The sequence below is a fragment of the Physeter macrocephalus genome, chromosome 8 (genome assembly GCF_002837175.3).
Source record: "Physeter macrocephalus isolate SW-GA chromosome 8, ASM283717v5, whole genome shotgun sequence".
Taxonomy (NCBI): domain Eukaryota; kingdom Metazoa; phylum Chordata; class Mammalia; order Artiodactyla; family Physeteridae; genus Physeter; species Physeter macrocephalus.
This window is the reverse complement of record NC_041221.1, coordinates 9,995,471-10,022,039: the sequence shown is the minus strand read 5'-3', so window position 1 is coordinate 10,022,039 and position 26,569 is coordinate 9,995,471. Positions and strand designations below refer to the sequence as shown.

Below are 26,569 nucleotides of genomic sequence, written 5' to 3'. Positions count from 1 at the left end.
TCCATCCTTTCAAGATAAACCCATAATCCTTAGAACGGTTGAAAGGCCACCATGATCTGGCCCCTGCTCACCTCTCTAGCCTCATGATTCTTTATTTCAGCTAACAGTCACATACAACTTTCTCACATCAGCGACACCTTCCAGGACACTGCTTAAAATGATCTTTTCAAGGAAGACTTTCCTGACCCTGAGTTAGGGGACCCCCTTATTTGCTACCATAATCATCATTTACTTATCTGTCTCCCTAATTAGTCTGTGTACTCCTTGGGGCACAACTTGTGTCTTTATTCATTTTTGGATCTCCAGGACCCAGCCACTGTCTGGAACCAAGGTATAAGCTCAATAAATGTGTTAAGTGACTAGACAAATGAACCTATAAAGTCTCCTATTAACTCTTTAGATCTCAAAGAACATTCATTTTCTTCTTATCCACATGAGATCAAATTAAAATTCACTATATGCAACACAGAATTGTTAGCTATGTAGAGTTTTACACTTTTCTAAATCCAATTATTTTTATTAATTGTGTACAGCTGAAACAAATGAATTAACAAAAAACACACTATTAAAAATGGGATTATCCTTAGAGCTAGGCTGGAGGGCAGTAGGCGTTCTTACAGGAATAAGTGCTATTCTCAACTTCTACAGGTTAGCTAGCAGCAATTACCGAGGGACCTAGGGCTTTATCAGTAACTGAACTGACCTTAATTTCTTGAAAGAGACATTAAATAGAGAAAGTAACTGCTCAGAGAATTTATAGAAATACTTAGCCTCAAAAGGTCAGGTAAGCTTTGAAGAACCTCGGCTATGACCATCACCAGCTCCACCAGAATAGAAGCTCATTTTCAGTCCCTGGACTGCCCGGCATATGGCAGCATTCAGTCTGTCAATAAAATGTTGAATGAAGGTATTTATGTATGCCATTCATGCCTCAAATCTTTCTTAGGAGGAGGTGGGATATATTAATTAAATAAAAACTTAAACATCCATCCTTAGCTCACAGAATTATAAAGTGTCAGAATTAGGTAGATCCTTAAAAGTCATCTATATGCAATGCTTGAATTGATTTTTATGGTTGGCAAATAATTGTATTGGCAAAAGCTTATTTTTAAGATAATTATAATCACATGGTCAATTAAGTTGAGATTTTTGCAGGATCTTAGGCTAGGGTATGAATCATTCACTTGACGAAGCTACAACTTAAAATCATTTTACCTTTGTTGTTCTTCTAAGAAAGCTAATCAGAGGAAGCCTTCAAAGTCTTAGAACCTCACCAACAGCTATTTCTGTTGGGAACTTGGCCAGGGAGGCAGGCTGCTGATGTGGCACGCGGCCAGGACTAAGGACAGGTGTCAGCCACGGTGAGTGTCAGGCAGTGGCTGGTTAGGACAAGTGGCTAGTGTGGAAGGAGGGCGGGGGCCAGTCCAGAGGGACCTGAGGAGGGCAGCCAGCCTCAGAGCGGCTGAAGGTCAGGGGCAAGAGCAGGGTTCTCTCCATCTGCAGACAGTACAGGGACGCAGCCTTAGACTCACGAGCTTGTGGAGGACCTAAACTAATGCCCACCCCTTGGTTGAGCAACTATCCTCAAGACAGATTTTGGAGGAAGCAAAGTGGGGAAGATTTATAGACCATAATCACGTAGTCAGTCAAGCCAAGGTCTTAGAAGATTTTGGAGAGGACCATTGAGTTAGCAAAGAATACCATGTAAAATACTTTGACCTCGATGGAAACCAAACACCAAGATGAACAAGCTGCTTCTTCTCCATTTCCAGGGTTTCATAATGTTCTCATGACACGCCCAGTCTGCAGTCCCCTTCTCAGTGTGCCCAGAAGCTGAGGTGACCTGCTTTCCTCCTTTACTCCTCTGGTGCTGTTCACAAGCCTCCCCTCTCCTCCTTATCCCCTCATTCCTCCCTGGGTCATCAGGGAAGGGGACCATGAAGTCCCCTCTCTACAGGGGGACTGAAGCTACAGGTGACATCTTCTTAGGCGGGAATGAATGACCTTTTCAGCGTGCACCATCTTGCCTCCCAAACGCTGCCCCAACGTGTCAGCAAGTAGGAAATATACACCTCGGCATCTCGTGTGTAAGAACCCCAGAGGCTTGGGTTGGTGGTCCGGGGAAGTCCATCTCGCTAAAGGAGATAACAGTTTCTGCCCTCATCTCTTTTTTTCACATCAATGTGATGACATTCTTCGGTAAATATTTTCCCCATTAAAATGGCATCCTTTGAACATTTGCAAGTGTGTACTGAGTAAACATGTGCAATAGTTGAGATCAGATGAACACAACTCACACACTCACTTAGCTGGTCTGTCACTTGTTTTAACACCGCCAGCCGCTGGAGGGAGCTGTTACCACTGCACACTTGAAAATGGTTCTTAACACACAGAGGAACGACTTTTAACATACAAATGAAAGGTTTGAAAAAAATGGCCAACCCTGAAAGAAGTCTGCAAGTCTACTTAACAGAGATGCACCAATGTCATACTCCTGGTTTCCATCTCCTACTGCAGCCATCTGAGATGTCATCATTAGCGGAAGCCAGGCAAAGGGCACACAGGACTCTGTACTATGTCCCTGTGAGTCTGTAATCATCTCAGAATAAGAGGTTAAAATACATTTGTATTCCTTGTCATGAATAGTATGGCTGTATATACCAGAATAAGAATTCTCATTTTGTTCTCCCTACTACCCAAAATTAGAGGAAGGGAATAGAGTTACTGTCATTCCCCACATTCCAAGAAGACGGTCACATACCTGTTCTGGTTCTCCGCCTCTAGGGAAGAAGTCCTTGCTTATCAAAATCCTGGGCTGAAAGAGGCGAGGAAGCTAGATAATCCCTGGAAAAACGAGCTTGGAGCTTAGGGCTTGGAGCTGAGGAGATGAAGCAGCCAGATTGGAGAGAGAAGGAGGCAGGAGGTGGGTGTTCCAGGTGGTGCTACCCAGGCCCTGCCTGATGTAGACGCTGAACCAGGGACCACTGGGGCATCTGGGTAGCACCTGGGCACGATGTACGAGGAAGCATACAACTGGTCACTGTGAGAGGCATGGCCATGTCCAGCCAGGGCAGAGGGCCTGAACCAAGCTGAGGGACCAGCGTCAACAGCTGCCAATAGGCAGCAGGAAACCCATGTCACAAAGTCACCACCACAAAGGACCAGGGCCCTCTCCCCTCCAGTCACCACTGAAGACCCCATGATGACTCTAAGTCCCCAAGAAGGAGTGAGTCTCCGAAACGCTTCACCCAGATTGAATCTCCTGCCAGCATAAAGCAGATATTTTGGTGTCTAGAGAAATTAGTGAAGCTGACGGTCCACGGCCAGAAGTGTTATGAACCAAATCTGGACCCGCAAAGATTATGTTATTTATATCCCTCACGGAATGTTGGTTAGAGAAGGAAGCACAGGAAGCTGCTGTTTAGATACAATGGGCTGGAGGAGCAAAAGGTACAAATCCATGAGATTTCCCCAAAATGGTTTCAACAGAGCCAGAGATTTTATCTAAAAGCCTTGGATTTATCTGAGAAGAATCTACTGGATGTGACTGGTACTTTAAAAATTCGCATTAACAATTTATTGGGTTGGCCAGAAAGTTCGTTCAGCTTTTTCCCATAACATCTTAGGGAAAAACCCAAACGAAACTTTTGGCCAACCTAGTACAACAGCCAACACATGGAAACAACCTAAATGTCCATCGACAGATGAATGGATAAAGACGATGTGGTACATATATACAATGGAATATTACTCGGCCATAAAGAAGAACGAAATAATGCCATTTGCAGCAACATGGATGGACCTAGGGACGATCATACTAAGGGAAGTAAGTCAGAAAGAGAAAGACAAATACCATATGATATCACTTATTCATGGAATTTAAAATACAACACAAACGAACGTATCTACAATCAAAAACAGACTCACAAGTATAGAGAACAGACTTGTGGTTGCCAAAGGGAAGGGGTGGTGGAGGAGGGAAGGATTGGGAATGTGGAGTTAGCAGATGCCAACTGTTATATAGAGAATGGATGAACAAGAAGGTCCTACTGTAGAGCACAGGAAACTATGTTCAATATCCTGTGATAAACCATAATGGAAAAGAATATGAAAAAGGATATATATATATAATATGTATAACTGAATCACTGTGCTATACAGCAGAAATTAAACACAACACTGTAAATCAACTATACTTCAATAAAATTTTAAAAATAAAATAAAATTAAAAATCATGTTAAAGAGGTAAAACACATGATCTAATTGGGTCTTCTGATCATCACAAATAAGCCCACGTAAGCCTGGGCGCCCAGCCGGGAAAGATGGGGTGTCAAATAGCCAAGACGGCCTTCCCATCTTAACCTTGAAAAACAACCCAAAAACCAGAAGAACAGACAGAAGGTTCTTGAAGCACAAAATGCAAGCATCCCAAATATCAGATAGTCTTTGTCTCTTTCTTAAATGTCAGTCGAGTTTCCAATATATTCAGTCCCAAAACTAATCATGTTATGTCATTTTTAATGTTCACTGACCAATCATAGTTTTTTCCTTATTTAACTGAATTACAGCAAGTCAAAGAGCATGTACCACTTGTCAAATGGGAAAAAGTCAAAATCTCTCTTTATGTAGAATAAATATTATTAAAGAGTTGATCATTAATGTTAATACTATATTCATCTAAAATAAAAATGTCTTCTATGTAGTCATTTCTTCATCGCAGCCCAAGCAAAAATAACACAGTGATGTTTTTAATTCCTATTAGGACTCACAAGACTACAAGTTACTTTGTAAAGGGCTCACAATTTTTTAAAATATTAGCAAAGAGAATCCCCAAGCTGGATGGTTTATCACTTCATTGAACTAACCAGCCCAGCGGCTGAGAAGCTGAAGCCAACCCCGCCCTTGCTGTAGAAGTCAGGGTCTGATTTTAAAAATGCTGTCTTCCTCTTGGTCTCATGGGAGAAAGGGATTGGGGTGTCATATTTTTACCTTTGTCTCTCTGTCTTAAAAGGAGCAAACTGAATTTCAACATGTAAATCAATAATGCTGTACCAGTGCATTAGGCAATTCATGGAAAGTTCAAATTATAAAATGTTTTTAAAGATTTTTAGAAATCACAGGATAATTGAATTGTCCCTCTAGTTCACCTTAAATTGATGATTTCTGAATTATACAGGCCGCCATGAAACCCCACCTAACTTCTAGATCAAGACTGAAGATTTCCTCTTTCTTCAAAACAGAGACGTCAAAGGGTCTTAAACCATCAGCATTTTGAAACAGCAGTATTCAAACAGAAGGGAATTTACTGCCTTGGCTCCTCCCAAATTTAAATTCCTTATGACAAAGACACACTGGCGCCACCCCCATTTTCCACAACGTGGGTGTCAGTCTTGGCCCCTTTCCTAGTCTCATTCCATCTGCTGGGAACAAGAATCCAGTGATCTTAAAAGCTGTCCACATCTCTCCTGGAATCAATAAATAGGTACAAATGCAAACCATCGGGGTTTGGTAAATAGTCTTTGCTACAATTGGCCCAAGGCCGAAGCCCACTGAAATTCTCCCAAGAGGAGGCTCAGCCCATTCGGGCTCCCTCGGTGGCTCCAGGGTTTCCCCTTTGCCTGGCTTCCCAACCACATTTTCAGAATTCCTTGAATAAGTAGCCCATCTGATCCACCATTGTCTTAGCTTGGTGCTTCCAGAATCACAGTCTCCCCTCGGCCCTTTACCCTGCGGCCCCTGCATTGGAACGCGTTAGAATTAGCTTTAGAATTAGCTCCCAGGCCTTGCGTCAGCGGGGCCCTGAGAGTCCCCTGATTGGCTTTGAATTGGCGTCAGTTTCCCTCCCCCAGAGACCCTATTATCCGCAGCTCCCATTGGCTTCCCACAAATCCTCTTGGTGGAGTATGCCAACTACAAACTGGCACTTGCCATCTGCCTCTACAAGGATTAAATCATGAGCTGTTGCAGTTGCTGACCTTCAACACCCCTTGAAAGGAGCTCAGGGTGGAGATCAGGAATGAGGCACTCTGTGCTCTGGGAAAAACTCGCAGAACAGGTCTTCAGATAGTTAGATGCTTTCAGGAGAAGATTTTATGAGCCCAATTCTGGCATCTCGTCATATCTAGAAAAGCACTAAAATCCTTCATGCTGACATCTGCTCCTTGTGACTAGCACTAACCTTCACGAGACTAGCAGGACCTTCTGCAAAAAATATGCTCCAGACTGCATGGACTCCCCTTTATCAGAATCACATGTACTTGACGTTTCCCCCTACCTCTTCGGAGCAGTTTCTCAGAGCTCTCTTGAGATGCTGTCTCCCGGGCTACAGTCCTCATTTTGCCCCAAATAAAACTTAACTCACAACGTTCACGTTGTACATTTTTTTTAAGTTGACAAGTGTGGTAGGAGTCCATCACTTCGCATGACCAAGGCATAAGGTCCCTTGCTTTAGAAAGAACATGAACCCAACCTAACCATAACAACACAATGACAAATCATTAAAGCCTTGCGTAGACTTGTCACTCCAGGCCTGGGTTCAGGGTCCTTCCTTTCAGCCTTCTACCCACCTTGAACACAGCAGTTAACACATTAAGTGAAAATTACCTACTGCCTCCTGGCTAAACCCTCAGTTCCTTACTTTCACGCCCACTCTCGTGTGCTCAGAAAGATTCCTGGCACCCGGCAGAGCTAAATAAATGCTTATTGAACAGAACTGAGTCCAGTGAAACTACAGTGAAAAAAGCAAACACTCACATTCTTCTCCGGGGATCCGGTGAGGTCACCCGCATCTTCATTGCCCTCTTTTTGTGCCTCGTGTTGTCCACTTTCTTCAGCCTTCTCTGTTCCCTGGTCATAAAGGAAACTCATGGTATCACTAACCTTGGATAAGCTTCTAAGGCAACACCAGACCACACGTGCTGTGGTTTCCTTATTTAGATACACAATACATAAACAAAACAAACGTGGACGTCTGTGTATTAGTCACTTAACCCCTAGAGTATGGGATCACCAACCCTCGACATTGCTGATTGGATCTGTTGGTGTAAGTCCACAGACCCGACTCATGTGCATGGTAGAGTAATAAAGACCCTAATAGGAGTTAATTCACCCATTTAAGGCTTGTGAAGAGAACTCCAAAGGATTCCATATTTAAGGAATATTTATTTTCTATTGCTTGTGTGGAAAGAAGCTTTATAATTTTAGAGATTAAAAAAGATAGAAAGATAGATAGCTAGATAGATAGCTAGATAGATAGATAGATAGATAGATGAGGTAGACTGATAGACAAACAGATATGAAAAGATTAGAACCTAGTAGACTTTCTGAGTAAACGGGTCTCCAGGAGATGGTTCAAGATACCAGCTCTTACCTCTGTGTTGCTCTGTGCTTCTCCTGCCACATCACCATTGGGAAGGGAAGATGCTTCCTCGGGCGATTTTGTCACCTGCATCATAGAAAGTGAGAATGTCTGAGAATTTTCTTGAGGGTAAATAGCTTGCATTTCAATACTATTTAACTATCCAAATTATGTTTGTCTTCATTCTTCATTTTATCTTCACTATGACACCGTAACCTAATTCCATAGGGCAGTCACCACCACTCAAACTTAGAGGCAAGAAAATAAAGGCAAAAAATGTCACATTGTAAGTTAGGGGCAGGGCTAGGATACACCTTCTACTTTATGTTCTCTTGACTTAACCAGTGGTTCCCAGTCTCTTAAAATATTAGGTTATTTTTCTCATCAGAAGGAAAAAAATTGTAACTATGTGAGGTGATGGATGTTAACTTATTGTGGTGATCACTTCACACCACCTACATATATTAAATCATTATGTTGTGACCACCTAGAGGGGTGGGATAGGGAGGGTGGGAGGGAGGGAGACGCAAGAGGGAAGAGATACGGGAACATATGTATATGTATAACTGATTCACTTTGTTGTAAAGCAGAAACTAACACACCATTGTAAAGCAATTATACTCCAATAAAGATGTTAAAAAAAATCATTATGTTGTACCCCTTAACTCATACAATGTTATATTTCAATTATATCTTAGTAAAAATGGGGTGGGGGTAGGATTCGGTGATTTTTATTACAAAGGCACTTCAAGCTCGTGGGAAAAAATTAAGCCATATACACGATTTCCAGTTCCAAGCTTCTATGATACTCAATATTAAAAATTTTATATGTACCTAACTCTACCTTTATACATACATAGAGGCTATTTTTGTTTCATTTTTGTGGTTTTTTTAAACAGATATGGGAACATATTATGCACAATTTGATTTTTTAGCTTAGTACATCATGTACATTTGTCCAGATTAATTCATATGGTTGTAACTCATTGTTATTAACATCTGCTTAATATTAAATATATAACAACTTACTCAAATATTTCCCAGTTGATGGTTTTTCAGAAAGTTCACACGTTTGTGCCTGTACAAACAACGCTATATTAAAATGAATAAAATGGTGGGGAGGGTTAGATTTCTTTCTAAAAAAAGAAATTGTAGCAATTTACATTCCCATCGTAATATGTGCCTGGCCCCTTTTCCTTTATCTCCATGAGCAATGAAGATGATTGCTCTTTTTAATCTGTGCCAACCTGTTGGGAGAAAATGGAATTTCATTTTTGTTTTAATTTACATTTTCCTCATTACTGGAAAGGAAAGGCATATTTTTCATGAGTTTTAGCCACTTATATTTGCTATTCAGATAAATGCCTTCATATGTTTTGCCCATTTTTACAAGTTGTTTGTGTTTTATTATCAATTTTTAGAGGTTCTTTATACAATAGAAATACTAGCCATTTGTCAGATTACAAGACTTTTTTTTCCAGTCTGTAACTTTTTACAAATTTTGTTGTTTTGTTTTGTTTTGTTTTGTCGCCCTTTATATACACAAATTTATCTAAGTTTTATTCTCTGAAATGTATTTCTATTATTTTGTATTAATTATTAACATCTAGAGACTTAATCCACCTGGAATCTAATTTTGTATATGATATAAAGTAGGGCTCTGTTTTCTTCCAGATAGATGACAAATTATGCCCGTACCATTATTTTTCCCTTGAATTGAGATGTTATTTTTGTCATTTATAAAGTTCTATGTATACATTTGTATCTGTTAACACACTAGTCTATATATAAATATATAAACATATCCATGGATGTATTTATCAGTTCCCATGCCAATATACAGCTTTTATCACTGTAGTTTTTAACATAAATTTCAATATTCAGAAAGGCAAGACTTTGCTACACAAAGTCTCCTTTTTCAAAATTTTCTTGGCTCTTCTCAGACATGTATTATTCCAATTCATTTTCAGATCATTTTTCCTAGTGTCAAAAATATTAAATAGGCTTTTCATTGAAATAGCACTAAATGTATTTATTAGTTTAGGAATTATCACTTCTTATGGTTAGGTCGTCCTACTCAGGGCATCATAGGTCTCTCCATTACTTTAGTATTTGTTGGTGTCTTTCAGATAAATTTATTCCTAAACATTTTAGAGATTTTTATCACCTTTGTGAGTGAGATATGTTTTTTACATTTTAACTTCCTATCCATTATAGTTGATATAAATAAAAGCTACTAATTTTTGCATTTTTTAATCCAGAAACTTAATAAACTGTAATACTAATTCTAATGGATTTTATTGGAGTTTGTTGAGATTTCTAGGCATACAATTACATCATACACAAATAAAGATAATTTTTATATTTCATATATGCTACATATATATGAGATATTTCATTTTCTTATTTTTTTGTAATAACTACAACTTCTAAAACAATGTTTAATAATATGGTGATGACAGGCATGCCTATCTTTCTTCTGATTTTAATAGAAATGCTTCAGTATTTCATGGTTCATTAGGATACAGTTTTCTCTTGATAATTGGTTTTTATCATATTTACTCAGTTTCCTTCTACTTATATTTTAATCCATGTTTTTTTTAACTAGGAACGTCTGATGAATTATATCAAATATCTTCTTGGTATTTATGGACACAATCTTACAGTTTTTCTCCATCAATAAGTTCATGTAATGAACTACTTTGATAGAAAAAATTCTGCTCTAATTTGGTGTATTACCTTTAATTCATTGCTGGATACAGTTTGCTAATATATTATTTAGACTTCCCATCTGAATTCATAACAGAAATTGATCTAGGTATAACTGAAAGTTTTCTAAGTAATATATCAACTGGTCAGGAATTTCATCTATTTCATTTGTCTGTTCAAATTATATATAGTCAAATTACATATAAATGTATTCAAATTATATATATTCAAATTATATATAAATTGTATTCATATATGCACACAGAGGCACACAGACACACACTTTCTCTTTTGTATTAAATTAATCTTGGTTTTTCTTTTTATTGATTCACTGCCTACTCTTTTTTTTCTATTTTCCTAATTTTATAAGTTGAATATTTATTTTACTAAGTTTTTACCTTTCTGCTTTAATTATAAGAATATTTAAAGTTAACCATTTTCCTCTGTATAGAGATTTGGCTGTATATTGGGGTTTGTGTATGAAATAATATCTTTTGCTTATTATTTGATGACTTGTAATATCAGTTTTGTTTTCCCTTGGATATGGAGTTATTTGAAATGGCATATATTTGTTTCTTAAGTTTTTATGATATTTCTCTTCCAGATTGTAACTCTATACTTGGGATAAAAATGTATCCTGTAAAAGCATCCCTTTTTGAAATTTATGAAAGTTTCCTTTGTGACCAAGAACATAATAGATTTGGAAATTGTTTAATAAGTGTAAGAGAAGAATACATTCTATTAATATGTATCTCATATATTCTTATTCTTGTGTGTGTATACATATATCTATTAAATTGTTTGCTGTCACAAAAGACCCCAAGTAGCCAAAATAATCTTAAGAAAGAAAGACAAAACTGGAAGTATTATGCTCCCTAGTTTCAATCTATACTACAATGCTACAAAATCAAAACTGTAGGGTACTGGCACAAAAACAGACATACAGATCAAGAGAACAGAATAGGAACCCTGAAAATAAACCCACACATTTAGGGTCACTTAATCTATGACAAAGGAGGCAAGAATACACAATAAGGAAAAAACAGTGTCTTCAATAAATGGTGTTGGGAAAACTGGACAGCTACATGGAAAAGAATGAAACTAGACTACTTTCTCATACCATATACAAAAATAAACTCAAAATAGATTAAAGACTTAAATGTAAGACCTGAAACCATAAAACTTCTAGAAGAAAACATAAGCAGTATGCTCTCTGACATTAGTCTTAGCAATATTTTTTTGGATCTGTCTCCTCAGACAAGGGAAACAAAAGTAAAAATAAATAAACTGGACTATGTCAAACTAAAAGACTTTTGCACAGCAAAGGAAACTATCAACAAAACAAAAAGGCTGCCTACCGAATTAAAGAAGATATTGCAAATACTGCATCTGATAAGGGATTAATATCCAAAATATACAAAGAACTCATATAGGGAATTCAGTGGTTAGGACTCCACTCTTTCACTGCAGGGGGCATGGGTTCGATCCCTGGTCGGGGAACTATTGATAAGATCCCACAACCCACATGGCATGGCCAAAAAATAAAAATTAAAAAAACTCATGGGCTTCCCTGGTGGCTCAGTGGTTAAGAATCCGCCTGCCAATGCAGGGGACATGGGTTCGAGCCCTGGTCCGGGAAGATCCCACATGCCGCAGAGGAACAAAGCCCGTGTGCCACAACTACTGAGCCCATATGCCACAACTACTGAAGCCCACACACCTAAAGCCTGTGCTCCACAACAAGAGAAGCCACCACAATGAGAAGCCCACACACCACAACAAAGAGTAGCCCCCGCTAGCCACAACCAGGGTAAAGCTCACGTGCAGCAACAAAGACCCAACACAGCCAAAAATAAAATAAATAAAATAAAATAAATTTATTTTTTTTAAAGTTTAAAAAAATAAAACTCATATAACTCAACATAAAAAAATGTTAAACGGGCAGAGGACCTGAATAGACATTTTTCCAAAGACATACAGATGGGCAACAGGCACAAAAAAAGATGTTCAACATCACTAATCATCACAGAAATGAAAATCAAAACCACAAAGAGATATCACCTCCCACCTATCAGAATGGCTATTATCAAAAAGACAACAAATAACAAGCGTTGGTGAGGATGTGGAGAAAAGAGAATCCTCATGCACTGTTGATAAAAATGTAGATTGGTGCAGCTACTAGAGGAGACAGTATGGAGATTCCTCAAAAAATTAAAGGTAGAACTGCCACACAATCCATCAACTGCACTCTTGGGTATTTATCTGAAGAAAATGAAAACACTAATCTGAAAAAAATATATGCCCCAATGTTCATTGCAACATTATTTACAATAGTCAAGGTATGGTAGCCACCTCAGTGCCCATAAATAGATGAGCGGATAAAGAAGATGTGGCATATATGTGTATATATATATATATATATATATATATATGGAATATTACACAGCCTTATAAAAGAATGGAATTTGCAACAACATGGATGGACCTAGAGGGTATTACGCTAAGTGAAATAAGTCAGAAAGAGAAAGACAAATACTGTATGATTTCACTTAAATGTGGAATCTAAACAACAAAGCAAATGAACAAACATAACCAAACAGAAACAGAGTCATAAATACAGAGTGGTTGCCAGAGTGGAAGGAGATGGAGGGAGGAAAGAAATAGGTGAGGGAGATTAAGAGATACAAACTTTCAGTTACCAAATAAATGTCACTGTTATGAAATGTACAATATGGGGAATACAGTCAATAATTCTGTAATATCTTTGTATGGTGACAGATGGTAACTAGACTTATGGTGGCCATTTTGAAATGTACAGAAATATTAAATCATTACGTTGTATACTGGGAACTAACAGTGTTGTTGGTCAATTATACTTCAAAAACAAACAAACTCATAGAAAAAAGTCTGTGGTTACCAGAGGCAGCAGGTGGGGAGAGGGGAATTGGATGAGGTAGACAAAAGGTACAAATTTCCAGTTACAAGATAAATAAATACCAGGGATGTACTGTACAACATGGTAAATATAATTACCACTGCTGTGTGTTATATACGAAAGCTGTCAAGAGAGCAAATCCTAAGAGTTCTCACACAAGGAAAAAAAATTTTTTTCTAATTCTTTCATTTTGTATCTGTACAGGATGATGGATAGTCACTAAACTTCATTTCATGATATATGTAAGTCAAATCATTATGCTGTATACCTTAAACTGCAGTGCTGTATATATACAGCGCTGCAGTTATATCTCAATAAAGCCAGAAGAAAAATTTTTAATTTTTAAACTTTTAAAAATTAACTTGGCTGATTACATTTGTTTGTTTGCTTAAAATTGTGCCTGATATGTAATAAGTACAATATATTTATTGAAAGGTATGTTTTTAACAAGTTTTCATTGTATGTCTAGGAGTTTCTGATTTATGTATTTGACTGCCACGTAGTATGATCCATAAAGATCCATGACTACTATATTTTCTTTACAGATTTTTACCATTTCTCATAATACCTCTTTTACCTGGTTAATGCTTTTGTTCTTGAATTCCTGTATATCTAATATTATTAATGTCACTCCAGCTTTCTTTTTGTTTGTTTATGCCCTTCATTTCCATTTTTCTTTGAATTATTGTTTTATTGTTATAAATAACATATGTCTCAATCTATGTTAAAATCTAATATCACTGACAACTCCAATTCCAGTGTAGGCAAGTAATATCCTATAAACTCTCTAACAAATAATGACTATAAACTCTGGGTGAATTTTTAAAAATAAATTTCCTTTAAAACAGAAGTAAAGGAAAAACAAGAGGAGAATGAACCAAAGTAAGAAGATTCAAGAGGAAGTTGACTTAAAAGATGAGAATGATTTGCACACTCAGGTTCACAGCTGCATTATTCACAAGAGCCAAGAGGTGGAAACAATTCAAATATCATCAGTGGATGAATGGATGAGCATACATACAATGGAATACTATTCAGCCTTAAAAAAGAAGGAAAGGAAATCCTGACACATGCTACAACATAGATGAACCGTGAGTACATTATGCTAAGTGAAATAAGCCAGTCACAAAAATATAGTACTGTTTCATTTCACTTATATGAGGAATCTACAATAGAAAAATTCATAGAAACAGAAAGTAAAATAGTGGTTACCAGGGACTGGGGATAGGGAAAAATGAGGAGTTGTGTGAGTATAGAGTTTCAGTTTTACAAAATGAAAAAGTTCTGGAGATCTTTTGCACAACAATGTAAATATACTTAACACTACTGAACAGTAAAGTTTTTTAAAAATGGTTTTAAAAAAAGTGAGAATGGCACTGGGTGAGTTGCTGTTCTCAGGGCTTAAGCCTGAGAATAAGCAAATCTTGTGAGAGACATAAAACCACAACAGTAAACCCACAGATTTTTCGCCTGAAAAATAAAAAAACCCAGAATTTGGGGCACCCACAGCCCCTAGAAAATGAGGACAGAATCCTGGACAGGAGAGAGGCAGATGGAGGGAGCCCCCAATTAAACTCTGCCAAAATCTCCAGCTGAGCGCAGAACAATGTGTGCATGGGACTGGTTTCAGCTAAAGAAAAAAGAGCTCAACTCAGATATAAGCTGCTACTAGAAACATAGAGTTTGCAGTTTGAGTACGACAAAGTAAATGCCTACTGAAACAGACAAACAAAATATCAACATTTTTCAGAGGAATGTAACAAAATACAGTCTGCACAACACAACCTTCACAATCTCCAAGTATCCAAAACACTTGAAGTATAAAGAACAAGGAAAATGTGACCCATCCTCAAAAGAAAAAACAATAGAGACCAATCCAGAAAGAACCCAGATGTTGGAATTAGCAGACAAAATTTTAAAGCAGCTATTATAACTGTGCTCAAAGATGTAAAGGAAAATATGCATATGATGATGAAACAATTAGAAATCTCAGCAGAGAAATAAAAACTATAAAAATCAAACAAGTGGGACATTCTATAACAGAAAAATTACAATATCTGAAATTTAAAACTCACTAGACTGGATGCAGAATGAAGATGACAGAGGAAAAAATAAGTGAACTTAAAGATAGGCCAACAGAAATTATCCAATTTGAAGACCACAGAGAAGCAAGATTTTTTAAAAATAAAAAAAGCTTCAGGGAAATATGGGATAATGACAAAAGACTTATCATATGTAATTAGAGTGTCAGAAGAGGAGATGAGAAAAAATGGGGCAGAAATAATATCTGAAAATATAATGGCTGAAAACTTCCTAAATGTGGTAAAAGACATATAGATTTACAGATTCCAGAATCTCAGCAAATTCCAATAAGGATAAACAGAAAGAAAACTATGCCCAGGTACATCATAATCAAACAGCTGAAAACCAAAGATAAGGAGAAAATCTTGAAAGCTACCACAGAAAAATGACATATTACATACAGGGAACAAGGATTCAAATAATTTTCATGTCTCATTAGAAACAATGAAGACCAGAAGACAGAAGGAAACAACACATTTAAAGTGTCAAAAAATTGTCTGAGTAAATGTAAAAGGTTATATTTACTCTTTAAAAAAAAAATACATAGGATTGTTCAATGCAAAAATTATAATACTGTATAGTTGAGGTGATGATATATAAAAATGTAATATACATGATACATATAGCACAAAGGATGGGGGATGGTAAATGGATATATATGATTGCAATGTTTGTTCATATTATAAAGTGTTACAAGATTAACTATAGACTGTGAAATATTAAGAATGTACACTACAATCACTAGAGCAACCAAAAATAGTTTTGCACTACAAAAAAAATGGAAGAAGTATCGTTAAAAAGCCAAAAAATAAATTAAAAGGGAATTCTAAAGTACATCCAAATAACCCAAAACAAAGCAAAAGCACATAGAATAGAGGAATAAAAGGAGAGGGGACAAATAAAAAACAAGTAACAAAATGATAAATCTAAACACAATTAATTCAATGATTACTTAAATATTAATAAACTAAATGGTCCAGTTGACAACAGAGATTGTCAGAATGAATAAAAAATGCACAAGATCCAATTCTATGTTGTCTACATGGGTAAGTTGAAAGTAAATGGATGGAAAAAGATATACCATGCAAACAGTAAGCATAAGAAGTCTGGAACACCTTTTTATTTTTTTAAATTTTTTTATTTATTTATTTTTTTTGCTGTACGCGGGCCTCTCACTGTTGTGGCCTCTCCCGTTGCGGAGCACAGGCTCCGGACGCGCAGGCTCAGCGGCCATGGCTCACGGGCCCAGCCGCTCCGCGGCATGTGGGATCCTCCCGGACCAGGGCACGAACCCGCGTCCCCTGCATCGGCAGGCGGACTCTCAACCACTGTGCCACCAGGGAAGCCCTGGAATATCTTTTTAAAACAGCCTTTTTTTAAAAATCATAATATACAGATAAAAGGACAAAGAGTATTACCAGGGATTTTAAAAAGATATTTCATAATAATAAAAGGGTCAATTCATTAGAAAGTCATAATCATAAATATGATTGTGCTTTTAAAACGTATGAAGCATAAATTAGCCAGATTAAAGGGAAGAACAGACAATTCACATAACTGGAAATCTAACACCCGTTTCTCATCAACTGTACAACAACTATTCAAGAATCCAGGCTAGGAAATTTCAGCCTCTCCAAACTTTTTAGAACAACTGATAGAGTTGGTTTGATTCTTTCTACCATATTAATTCATTAGAGCTCGTCTGTCTTCTCTCATGTCTTTCCTTCCCTCATTTTGCTGACTTCAGTTTCTCTCCATTCTGTTTTTCAGCTCTGCCCCCGTCCTGCTAATCTAGATGTTCTGAAATGCTTTTCTATTTCACTATTGCTTACCTTTCTGTTCATAAAACTCACAGTTCTCTCTTAATAAATCACAGTTACATAATTTGAACGATCCCCAACAAAATGATTTACCTCCCCTGCCCCCCACTGAGCCCAGACCTTCAGAACATCGGTATTTCTTTCCCTCCTTTTCTCCATATCCCCAAACCAGAATGGATATTCTCACACAGGTCATTGTTCCCATATGGCCTTCCACAACTCCTGGCTTTTTCTGAGGTTATTTAAAATTCTTGACGTCACTATTTTGACAAGGTTTTCCTTTACAGAAGGGGTTCTCAGCTTTAGGAGCACATTAAAAGTCCCCTGGGGCCTCCCAGCCCAGAGATTTCCATTCAGCCCATCTTGGCTACGGCCCTGGCATCTCCTGGTACTAACAGCCGCCCTGGTGCTTCTGCTGTGCACCTAGGGGTGAGGCCGATTGCCAGGGTCTGCCTGCTCCAGGTTTCTCGGGGGCCTGCCCCGCCCCCAACCCAGCTCACACTCACCACTTCTCCCAGGGAAGACCCCTCTGTGGGCCACCGCCGGGACTAAAGGCAGAATGGAGGTGGGGTGAGAGGGGTTCAGCTGCCAGGCTGCTCCAAATCGCTGCCCAGGGCCCCTCCTGCAGTGCGAATGCCCCATCTGGGCCTGCAGGGCCCTGAGAGCTGCGTCCACCTTGGCCAACACCAGGGCTCGGTTCCTCCTTCAAACCAGCCCTTCTGCTTTCCATCTTGCAGGGACTCTTGCCTAGTTTCTGGTCCTCAGACAGCACCCTCTGGTGTTCCTGCCCAGTCAGGAGACGAGGGGCTGGAGAGGAGGCTGCAGCGTCACCGTCAAGTGCAGGGCCCTCTGCTCTCTCTTAGTCATGAGTTCTCTTCTGCTCTTCACTCTACTTTTTTCTCCTCACCCTTTTTATTTATTTATTTTTGCAGTAGGTCCTTGTTGGTTATCCATTGTATTTTTTTTTGAATTTTTTTTTACTGTGCTAAAACTCACATAATCTAAAACATACTATTTTAACCATATTTAACTGTACAGTTCAGTGGCACTAAGTACCTTCACATTGTTGTGCAACTCTCACCATCAACCATCTCCCAAATTTTTCACCTTCCTAAACTGAAACTCTGTCCCCATTAAACACTAACTCCCATCCCCTCTCCCCACCCTCCCCACCCCCGGCCCCTGGCATCTACCGATGTACTTTCTGACTATGAATTTGAGTATTCTAGGTACCTCGTATCAGTGGAATCAAACAGTATTTGTCTGCACCTAATGTATACGGGAACGCATTTTAATGCATATATTACCTTTTAATATATTTCCGGCAAACAGATTGTACCTTCTTTTTTTTCCCCTGTGCTATTCAGTAGGCCCTCACCAGCCATCTACTTCATACATAGGAGTGTACATACGTCAATCCCAATCTCCCAATCCATCCCACCCCCCACTTGGTATCCATACGTTAGTTCTCTACATCTGTGTCTCTATTTCTGCTTTGCAAATAGGTTCATCTGTACCATTTTTCTAAATTCCACATATATGCGTTAATACACGATATTTGTTTTTCTCTTTCTGACTTACTTCTCTCTGTATGACAGTCTCTAAGTCCATCCACGTCTCTGCAAATGGCACAATTTCATTCCTTTTTATGGCTGAGTAATATTCCACTGTATATATGTACCATATCTTCTTTATCCAATCCTCTGTTGATGGACGGTTATCCATTTTAAATATAGTAGTGTGTACATGTCAATCCCAAACTCCCAATCTATCCCTCCCCCCGACCATTCTCCCCAGTAAACGTAAGTTCATTCTCTACGTCTGTGAGTCTCTTTCTATTTTGTAAATAAGTTCAACTGTATCATTTTTTTAGATTCCACATATAAGCAATAGCATGTGACATTTGTCTTTCTCTGTCTTACTTAACTTCACGAGTATGATCATCTTCGCTCTTTCTGGAACTACTCTTGTTCGTGTCCTAGGTCTCCTGTGGCTGACTTCCAGGCTCTGGCTTTCCCAAATGATTTCTATGTCTTTGCATTTTATTTTGTGTTGGAGGTATCTCCTCCTGTTGATCTTGAACCACACGTGGGTCTCAATGGCATCCACTCTCTCCGCCGCTCATCTTGCAGTTTAAAACTAGGAAATTTCAGAATGTCTGTTTCTGCTCCAAATTCATGTCTTTTACAGTCCTCATCAAATGTCTCTGTCTCCTCTCTTTCTTCCTTTCACGCTCCTTCCTTTGAAGGCACCTGGATCATCTGCTCAGTCTGGTCTTCCTCCTTCAGGTTACTGGGAAACCCTGCACTTATTGAAATATTTTTGCCGTGACTCAAAATTGCTTTCAACGGAAGCTCACTAGTCACACCAGAAAATGAGGATCAAAACTTTTAATCACACGTCATTTTGGGCCCCAAATTACATTATCCAGACATTATCTGCACCTTCTTCACCAGACTTGGATGCGTCCTAAGAGAGAATCCATCTTCTGCTAGAGGATGCGACCATGACCCCATCAGACGATTGGAACCCTCTTGAGCAATGTCAGTGTCACTGTGGGAAATGTCAGAACGTCCTGTGGTGGCTGCTGTGACGAGAGTCCCCACTGGGATGTTCAGATTCTGACACTGAATAGTCACACCCTGACAGCATTCTGTAAATGTGATGCTTTGTCACTGTGATGACTGTACGTACCTATACCAGTTACGGGAAAATCTATTTACATATATACATATATAAAACTGGATATTTTCCACTGGTGTGTTAATAATACTCCCCTGACTAAAATAACATATAGAAGACGTTGATCCTAGTGGTTCTTTGCATGATATTTGACAATGATGGTATAGGTTATCAATCCTAACTTTAGTTATTTGCTTTAAATGTTAACTTGGTCATACCTTTACTTCTTTAATTTCAATCTAGCATGCTCTAGGGCAGTAATTTTCAATTAGAGATTCCCATCATATACTCATGTAGTTTTACTAATATATAGTTGTTCAGGATCTACTCCAGATCGACTAAATCTCATTACTTGATATTCTTGATATATTCCTACCATATATGGTATGAATATGCTTGTTATTCATAGCATATTGCATGGTACATATGCTTGGTATAGTCACAGTACAGTTCTCTGGATAATTTTGTTGTATCAAGATTTTTCCTCTCTTCATCCATTTTTAAAAATAAGATAGAAGGATTGCTGTTGTCTTTGAAAATAGACTTAGTGATTAAATTTATATTTTGCCTAAAACTTTTTTGGAGTGACTTTATTACTTCATTTTGCATGCCACAGAAACAACCTAATTTTTTAACCTATCACTAAGTGCGTTTAAAAAAAATTTTTGAGGTAACATTGATTTATAACATTGTATAAGTTTCGTGTCTACATTACATTTCCACTTCTGTATATCCTACAACGTGCTCACCACCAAAAATTTAGTTTCCATCCATCACTATACAGTTGACCACCTTTACCAGTATTGCCCTCTCCCTCACCCATCCCCTCTGGTGACCACTACTCTGTTCTCTGTATCTACGTGTTTGGTTCTGTTGGTTCATTTATTTTGTTTGTTGGTTTGTTTGTTCATTAGTTTTTTATGTTGCACATATTGAGTGAAATCATACAGTATTTGTCTCTTTCCATCTAATTTATTTCACTTCTCATAATACCTTCAAGGTCCATCCACGTTGTCACAAATGGCAAGACTTCGTCTTTTTATGGCTGAATAGTATTCCAATGTGTGAGTGCGTGTGTGTGTGTGTGTGTGTGTGTGTGTGTGTGTGTGTGTGTATCACATCTTCTTTATCCATTCATCTATTGATGGGCACTTAGGTTGTTTCCATATCTCGGCTATTGTAAATAATGCCACAATAAACATCAGGGTGCATGTATCTTTTAGAATTTGAATTCCTTTTTGAGGAATCTCCATACTGTCTTCCATAGTGGCTGCACCAACTTGCATTCCCACCAACAGTGTATAGTATTCCCTTTTCTCCAAATCCTCCTCAACACTTTTTACTTGTTGTCTTTTTGTTGACAGCCCTACTGACAGGTGTGAAGTGATATCTCTTTGTAGTTCTGATTCACATTTCCCTGATGATTAGTGATGCTGAGCATCTTTTCATGTAACTGTTGGCCATCTGTATGTCTCCTTTGGAAAAATGTCTACAGGTCCTCTGCCCATTTTTAATCGGGTTGTTTGTTTTTCTGATGTCAAATTATATGAGTTCTTTGTACATTTTGGATGTTAGTCCCTTGTCAGATATATTGCTTGCAAATATCTTCCCCCGTTCAGTAGGTGGGAGAAGAAGTAGACTTTTTGTTTTGTTGATCTCTTCCTTTGCTGTGCAAAAGCTTTTTAGTTTGATGTCATTCAGTTTGTTTAGTTTTGCTTTTGTTTCCCTTGCCTGAGGAGAAAGATCCAAAAAAATACTGCTAGACCAATGTCAAACAGTGTACTGCCTAGGTTTTCTTCTAGAAGTTTCATGGTTTCAGGTCTTACATTCAAGTCTCTAATCCATTTTAAGTTAATTTTGGTGTATGGTGTGAGATGGTGGTCTGATTTCAACTTTTTTACATCTTACTGTCCAATTGTCCTAATAACATTTAATGAAGAGTCTATCCTTTCACAATTTTATGTTCTTTGCTCTTTTGTCTTTTCTTTCGCTGGGAGTTTGGGATTAGCAGATGCAAACTATTACATTTAGAATGGATAGCACAGGGAACTATATCCAATATCTGGGGATAAACCGTAATGGAAAAGAATATAAAAAAAGAATGTCTCTATGTGTATAACTGAGTCACTTTGCTATACAGCAGAGATTGGCACCACACCGTAAATCAACATAGAAAGAAAAATAAAATAAAAAAATGATGCTCAATGAATCAGATATGACCAGATGCTTGTGAAGAACTGAGGTTGATTTTACGGAGGCAATGCTTACTTACGAAGCTCTCTTGGGAAAACTGGCCTGGTACTTGGCCTGGTACAGCCTGCCTAAGATAAGAAAACTGTTCTACAAGCAATAATGCCGCTTATAAGGCTTAATATCATTTTATAAGCATACATTTTCTCCATAATAGTCAAGAGTATCTATTTTTAGCTCGAACAAGATTGATTTCCTTGCTGACACTTCTCCATGATGTTGTTTGCTACAAAATGATACTGTGACAAATAATATCGCTTCCATAAATCATCAAGTGTCTGTCTTCCCAAAGGATACTTGAAGGACTTTGCCCCAAGTAAACACCAACACCTATAAACCCGAGCAATGCTGACAGCACCAAAGGTTCTAGCGTGGACTGTGCTGCTAATTAGTGGAGTATCTTTGTGCAAATCACCTAAACTTCTTGGGCTTCGAGTTCCTCCTTTGTGAAGAGAAGGCTCTGAACTGGATGTTAAGTCCCTCTAGGCTGAGCTCTGTAATTCCATGGCCATCCCTTTCTTCTACTTAGTCGAAAAGAATTTCACGCAATAGGACAAAACCTAAGCACAAACCAGGGTGAGATCTAAAATCTGAGATTAGGTAATTTTTTTAATGGGACAAGATGACGCAGAGCAGGGGTGAGATAGAATTACATATATCAGGGTGGCTGTGTCTCAAAACGTAATGAAAAAAGCAATTTGCAGAAAATTCCAAAAAAATATGATACCAATTAAGCATGAAAAATACAAAACAACACATGTACTGCTTGTGGAGATGCATACATAGTTTTATATATAGTCTTAAAATACCCATGATGTTAGTGGCCCCTAAGGAGCGAGGGAAACAAGGATGAAGAGAGAAACAAAGTGAGCTCATTGTTTCTCTGTAATGTGTGAGTTCTTTAACTAAAGCAAATACGATATCACCTTCACTTTGGCAAGGCATATCTATGAATATTTGCTAAATGAGTCCTTAACTTAGTGGTTGTTAAACAGGAGTGTGCATCAGAATCAACCAAAGAACTTTTTAAAAATGAAGATCCCTGACCCTCTCCCCTTATAATTCAGGGTCAGTAGGTCTGAAGCAGAACTCAAGCATCTTAATTTTTTAAAAACTGTCCAAGTGATTCTTTTGCAGAGCAGCCTATAACACAATACTAATATTTAAGATAAAATTAAACAAAAGATACAAATGGTCATAACAGCATTATTCATAATAGTCCCAAAGTGGAAACAACCCAAATGTCCATCAACTGATGAATCAATAAATAAAATATCGTCTATTCATACAATGGAATATCATTCTGCCATTAAAAAGAAAAGAAGTACTGACACATACTACTACATAGATGAACCTTGACAGCATTATGCTAAGTGAAAGAACCAGAAGCAAAGAACAAAATATTGTATGATTAGTCCAGGAGGCCCAGCAGTCAAATAAGAGGAATTTCAAAAAGAGCAAAGAAAAGACAATGGAAACTAATGGGAAAAGAATGACCACAGAAATAGTACCTCCAACATCTTCCAGAACTGAAGGACATGACTTTCCAGATTTAAAGAAGGCCCAGCAAGTGCCCAGCACAAACAAGGAAGAAAAGACCATTCCAAGCACCTCATCATACAACTTCAAAGCAAAAGAGAGGAACCTAAAGTCTCCCAGGAATGAGAAAAACAAAAACAGACACAAATACAGGGTCAGTAGACAGACTGGCACCAGGTTTCTCAACAACAGCCCTGGAAACTACTAAGAATATGGACCCGCAGCTTTCCAGCCCTGAGCAGAAGTTTATGTCTGGCCTGGAACTCTGCACCTTAGCACACCGCCAAAGAGAAGTCATCCACGAGGGATGAAGGCAGGACCTACCATTTTCTGTAATAACCCTTGTAGCACTACTTGAGCTTTTCAAAATTATACACATATTAATTGGATAAAAATTAAATTTTAGGGGCTTCCGCGGTGGCGCAGTGGTTGGGAGTCCGCCTGCCGATGCAGGGGACGCGGGTTCGCGCCCCGGTCCGGGAAGATCCCACGTGCCGCGGAGCGGCTGGGCCCGTGAGCCATGGCCGCTGCGCCTGCGCGTCCGGAGCCTGTGCTCCGTAACGGGAGAGGCCACAGCAGTGAGAGGCCCGCGTACCGCAAAAAAATAAATAAATAAATAATAAAATTTTTAAAAAATAAAAATAAATTAAATTTTAATATTCAAAAAACAGTATTTTCATGAGAAATGAAGGTACGCATTGGGGTACAAAGATGTACTTAAGATAAAAACTCATCACAGTACAGTCCCTCTTCAGAGCACAACAGAACCAGAAACCAAATTGTAAAATAGAATCTGATGGTCCTAAAATCAAGGAGGTTAAACCCTCTCATTGCTGATTCAATCCATCAGCAATTCTTACCAATTCTTCCTCCAAAACAGATACTAAAATCATCCACTTCTGTACTGTTCTATCCCCACCACCCTAGTCCACGCCACCATGACATCTCATCTGTTTTACTATAGTAATTTGTACCACTTCAATCCATTCATCCCATTGTAGCCAAAAAGAGTTCTAGACAAGGAAATAAAATTACTCCTCTGCTTAAAACCCTTACAATGTCTTAACAGCCCCTAAGATAGACTCCAGAGCACTGCTGTTCCCACCTCCCATGGTGCCCCTTCCCTCTGCACTCCGGCAACTCAGGACTCAGGGCAGTCATGGCAGGTCTTAGGAATCTCCAAGCCCTTTCCTGCCTCAGGGCCTTTGCATTTTCTCTTACCTTTGCCTGAAACACTCTTCCCTCCACCTTTCCTTTCCTTCTTCAAGACCCAAGTGACCTGAGTGTCCCCACCAAGAAACATACCTTAACACTAAGGTACCATCTCTTAAACATAATAGCTAAACTAACATGACCCAGTTAACAAACTCCTATACCAAAAAAAAAAGATCAAATTGCATGTAATAGCTTTTAGCACTTTTTTAAATGGTTAATAACGTGTATGAGATATGTTGCATTTCAGTTGACCAAAGCCCAAAAGGTATTTCATTAAAAGGGAAATACCTTTATTTCCCTGTATAGAACCATTATCCCCTTATAGAACATTAACCAACTGTAAAATCTACATGTTACCATTTGGAGAAGGAACTCGTGTTACACCTGCATGTGTTAACCTAAGCACTAAGAGACCTCAGGTGTCATTACCTGAAGAATAAGGACACATGGAAGACAGCATATCCACATGCCTCTGAGACACACCCATCTCTATAAGGTAGGATTTTTAGCTGTGTCTCCTATGGTGAGAATTAATTGGGACTCAGCCATCACAAATCTCTTTTGAAACGAAGCTGGGCACAAACAGATGAGTTAAGAAATAAATGAATTAGACAAATGTGTGCTTGTCTTATATCTGTGGAGAGTCATGTATGAGATGCTTGGTAGAGGTGAAGAATGCAGTGAAGGTAAGGAATAAAACCAGGTGATCTCCACCAGACATTCAAATTCATGGCATTTGCTTTATTAGCATAATTCTTTATTTAATTGATATACATAATCAAAGATGAAACAACACCAGAGGGGAAAAGAAACCTGATGAAATTTATCTTGTTCTTGAGTCTGGATCTTACTTTTTCCCTCCTCATCAGACAAAAAAAGCAAAATTCAATTCATTTTCAATAGAAATAATTAATATAGGAGTATATATCATTATAAAATTAACTAACATAAGCTGTCATGAGAAATTCATAACAAAATAATTTCACAGACACAACCTGAGAATTTATACTTTTACATATTTATTAATTAACGCACTTAAGATTATTGAATGCAATGATATTTCTTAGGTATTGTAAAGCTTACTATAACAAGGTGTAAACAGAGCAAAAATAATAAAAGCATAGTTTTGAAACACGCTTTAGTAGAAACCATGCATTATCTCTAATGCATAAGACCTCATCAGAATAAGAAGTGTATTAAAATCATGTTAATTTAAAGATCATCACTTATTAAACAGTGTTGGTGCTGGTTTTATTCTCACTTTTTATGACCTACATTGGACCCCAAGGGGGTGTTCAAGCTTACCTTTGAGCCTGGAGGGGGAGCCAAGCCAAGGAAGGAATAAATAATATTCTCTTCTTTTGCAGAGAAGAAAGAGTCAAAATCCTTGAAGGAAAGAAAAAGAATGATTAAACCCAGTGCACACTTGTGAGCCAGTATATTGACCTAAGTTAATATTTTTTATTTATTAGTCATTAAGTGAGGAGCTAACACAAAATGTTATCCCCATTTGCTTTGCCAAAATGATCAAGCCCAAATTTTGGAAATTGAACCATGAAGTTTACATTTGTTTTTACACACCTTCATTGTGCCTATTACAGTACAGTGAGAACACACACACACACACACACACACACAAACACACACACACACACACACACAAATTGTTCCTGCTCAGGAACTGCTGACAACACACAAACATACATACTGAGGAAGACCCTAGGGGCAGGACAGGAATAAAGATGCAGACGTTGAGAATGGACTTGAGGACACGGGGAGGGGGAAGGGTAAGCTGGGACGAAGTGAGAGAGTGGCATGGACATATATACACTACCAAACGTAGAATAGATAGCTAGTGGGAAGCAGCCGCATGGCACAGGTAGATCAGCTCCGTGCTTTGTGACCACCTAGAGGGGTGGGATAGGGAGGGTGGGAGGGAGGGAGACGCAAGAGGGAGGAGATATGGGGATATATGTTTAT

The 26,569-nt window shown here is 38.3% G+C and overlaps 1 protein-coding gene across 1 annotated transcript in view; it reads right to left on the bottom strand.

The window, feature by feature from the left end:
* Positions 1-26,176, bottom strand: part of SH3BGR (SH3 domain binding glutamate rich protein) — a 41,403-nt gene extending 15,227 nt beyond the window's left edge. The window contains exons 1-4 of the mRNA XM_028493158.1: positions 26,171-26,176; positions 25,895-25,975; positions 7,370-7,444; positions 6,754-6,846 (exon numbers count right to left, since the gene is read on the bottom strand). Of these exons, the coding sequence (XP_028348959.1) occupies positions 6,754-6,846; positions 7,370-7,444; positions 25,895-25,975; positions 26,171-26,176 (255 nt within the window). The remainder of the gene's footprint in view (positions 1-6,753; positions 6,847-7,369; positions 7,445-25,894; positions 25,976-26,170) is intronic.
* Positions 26,177-26,569: the final 393 nt, after the last annotated feature.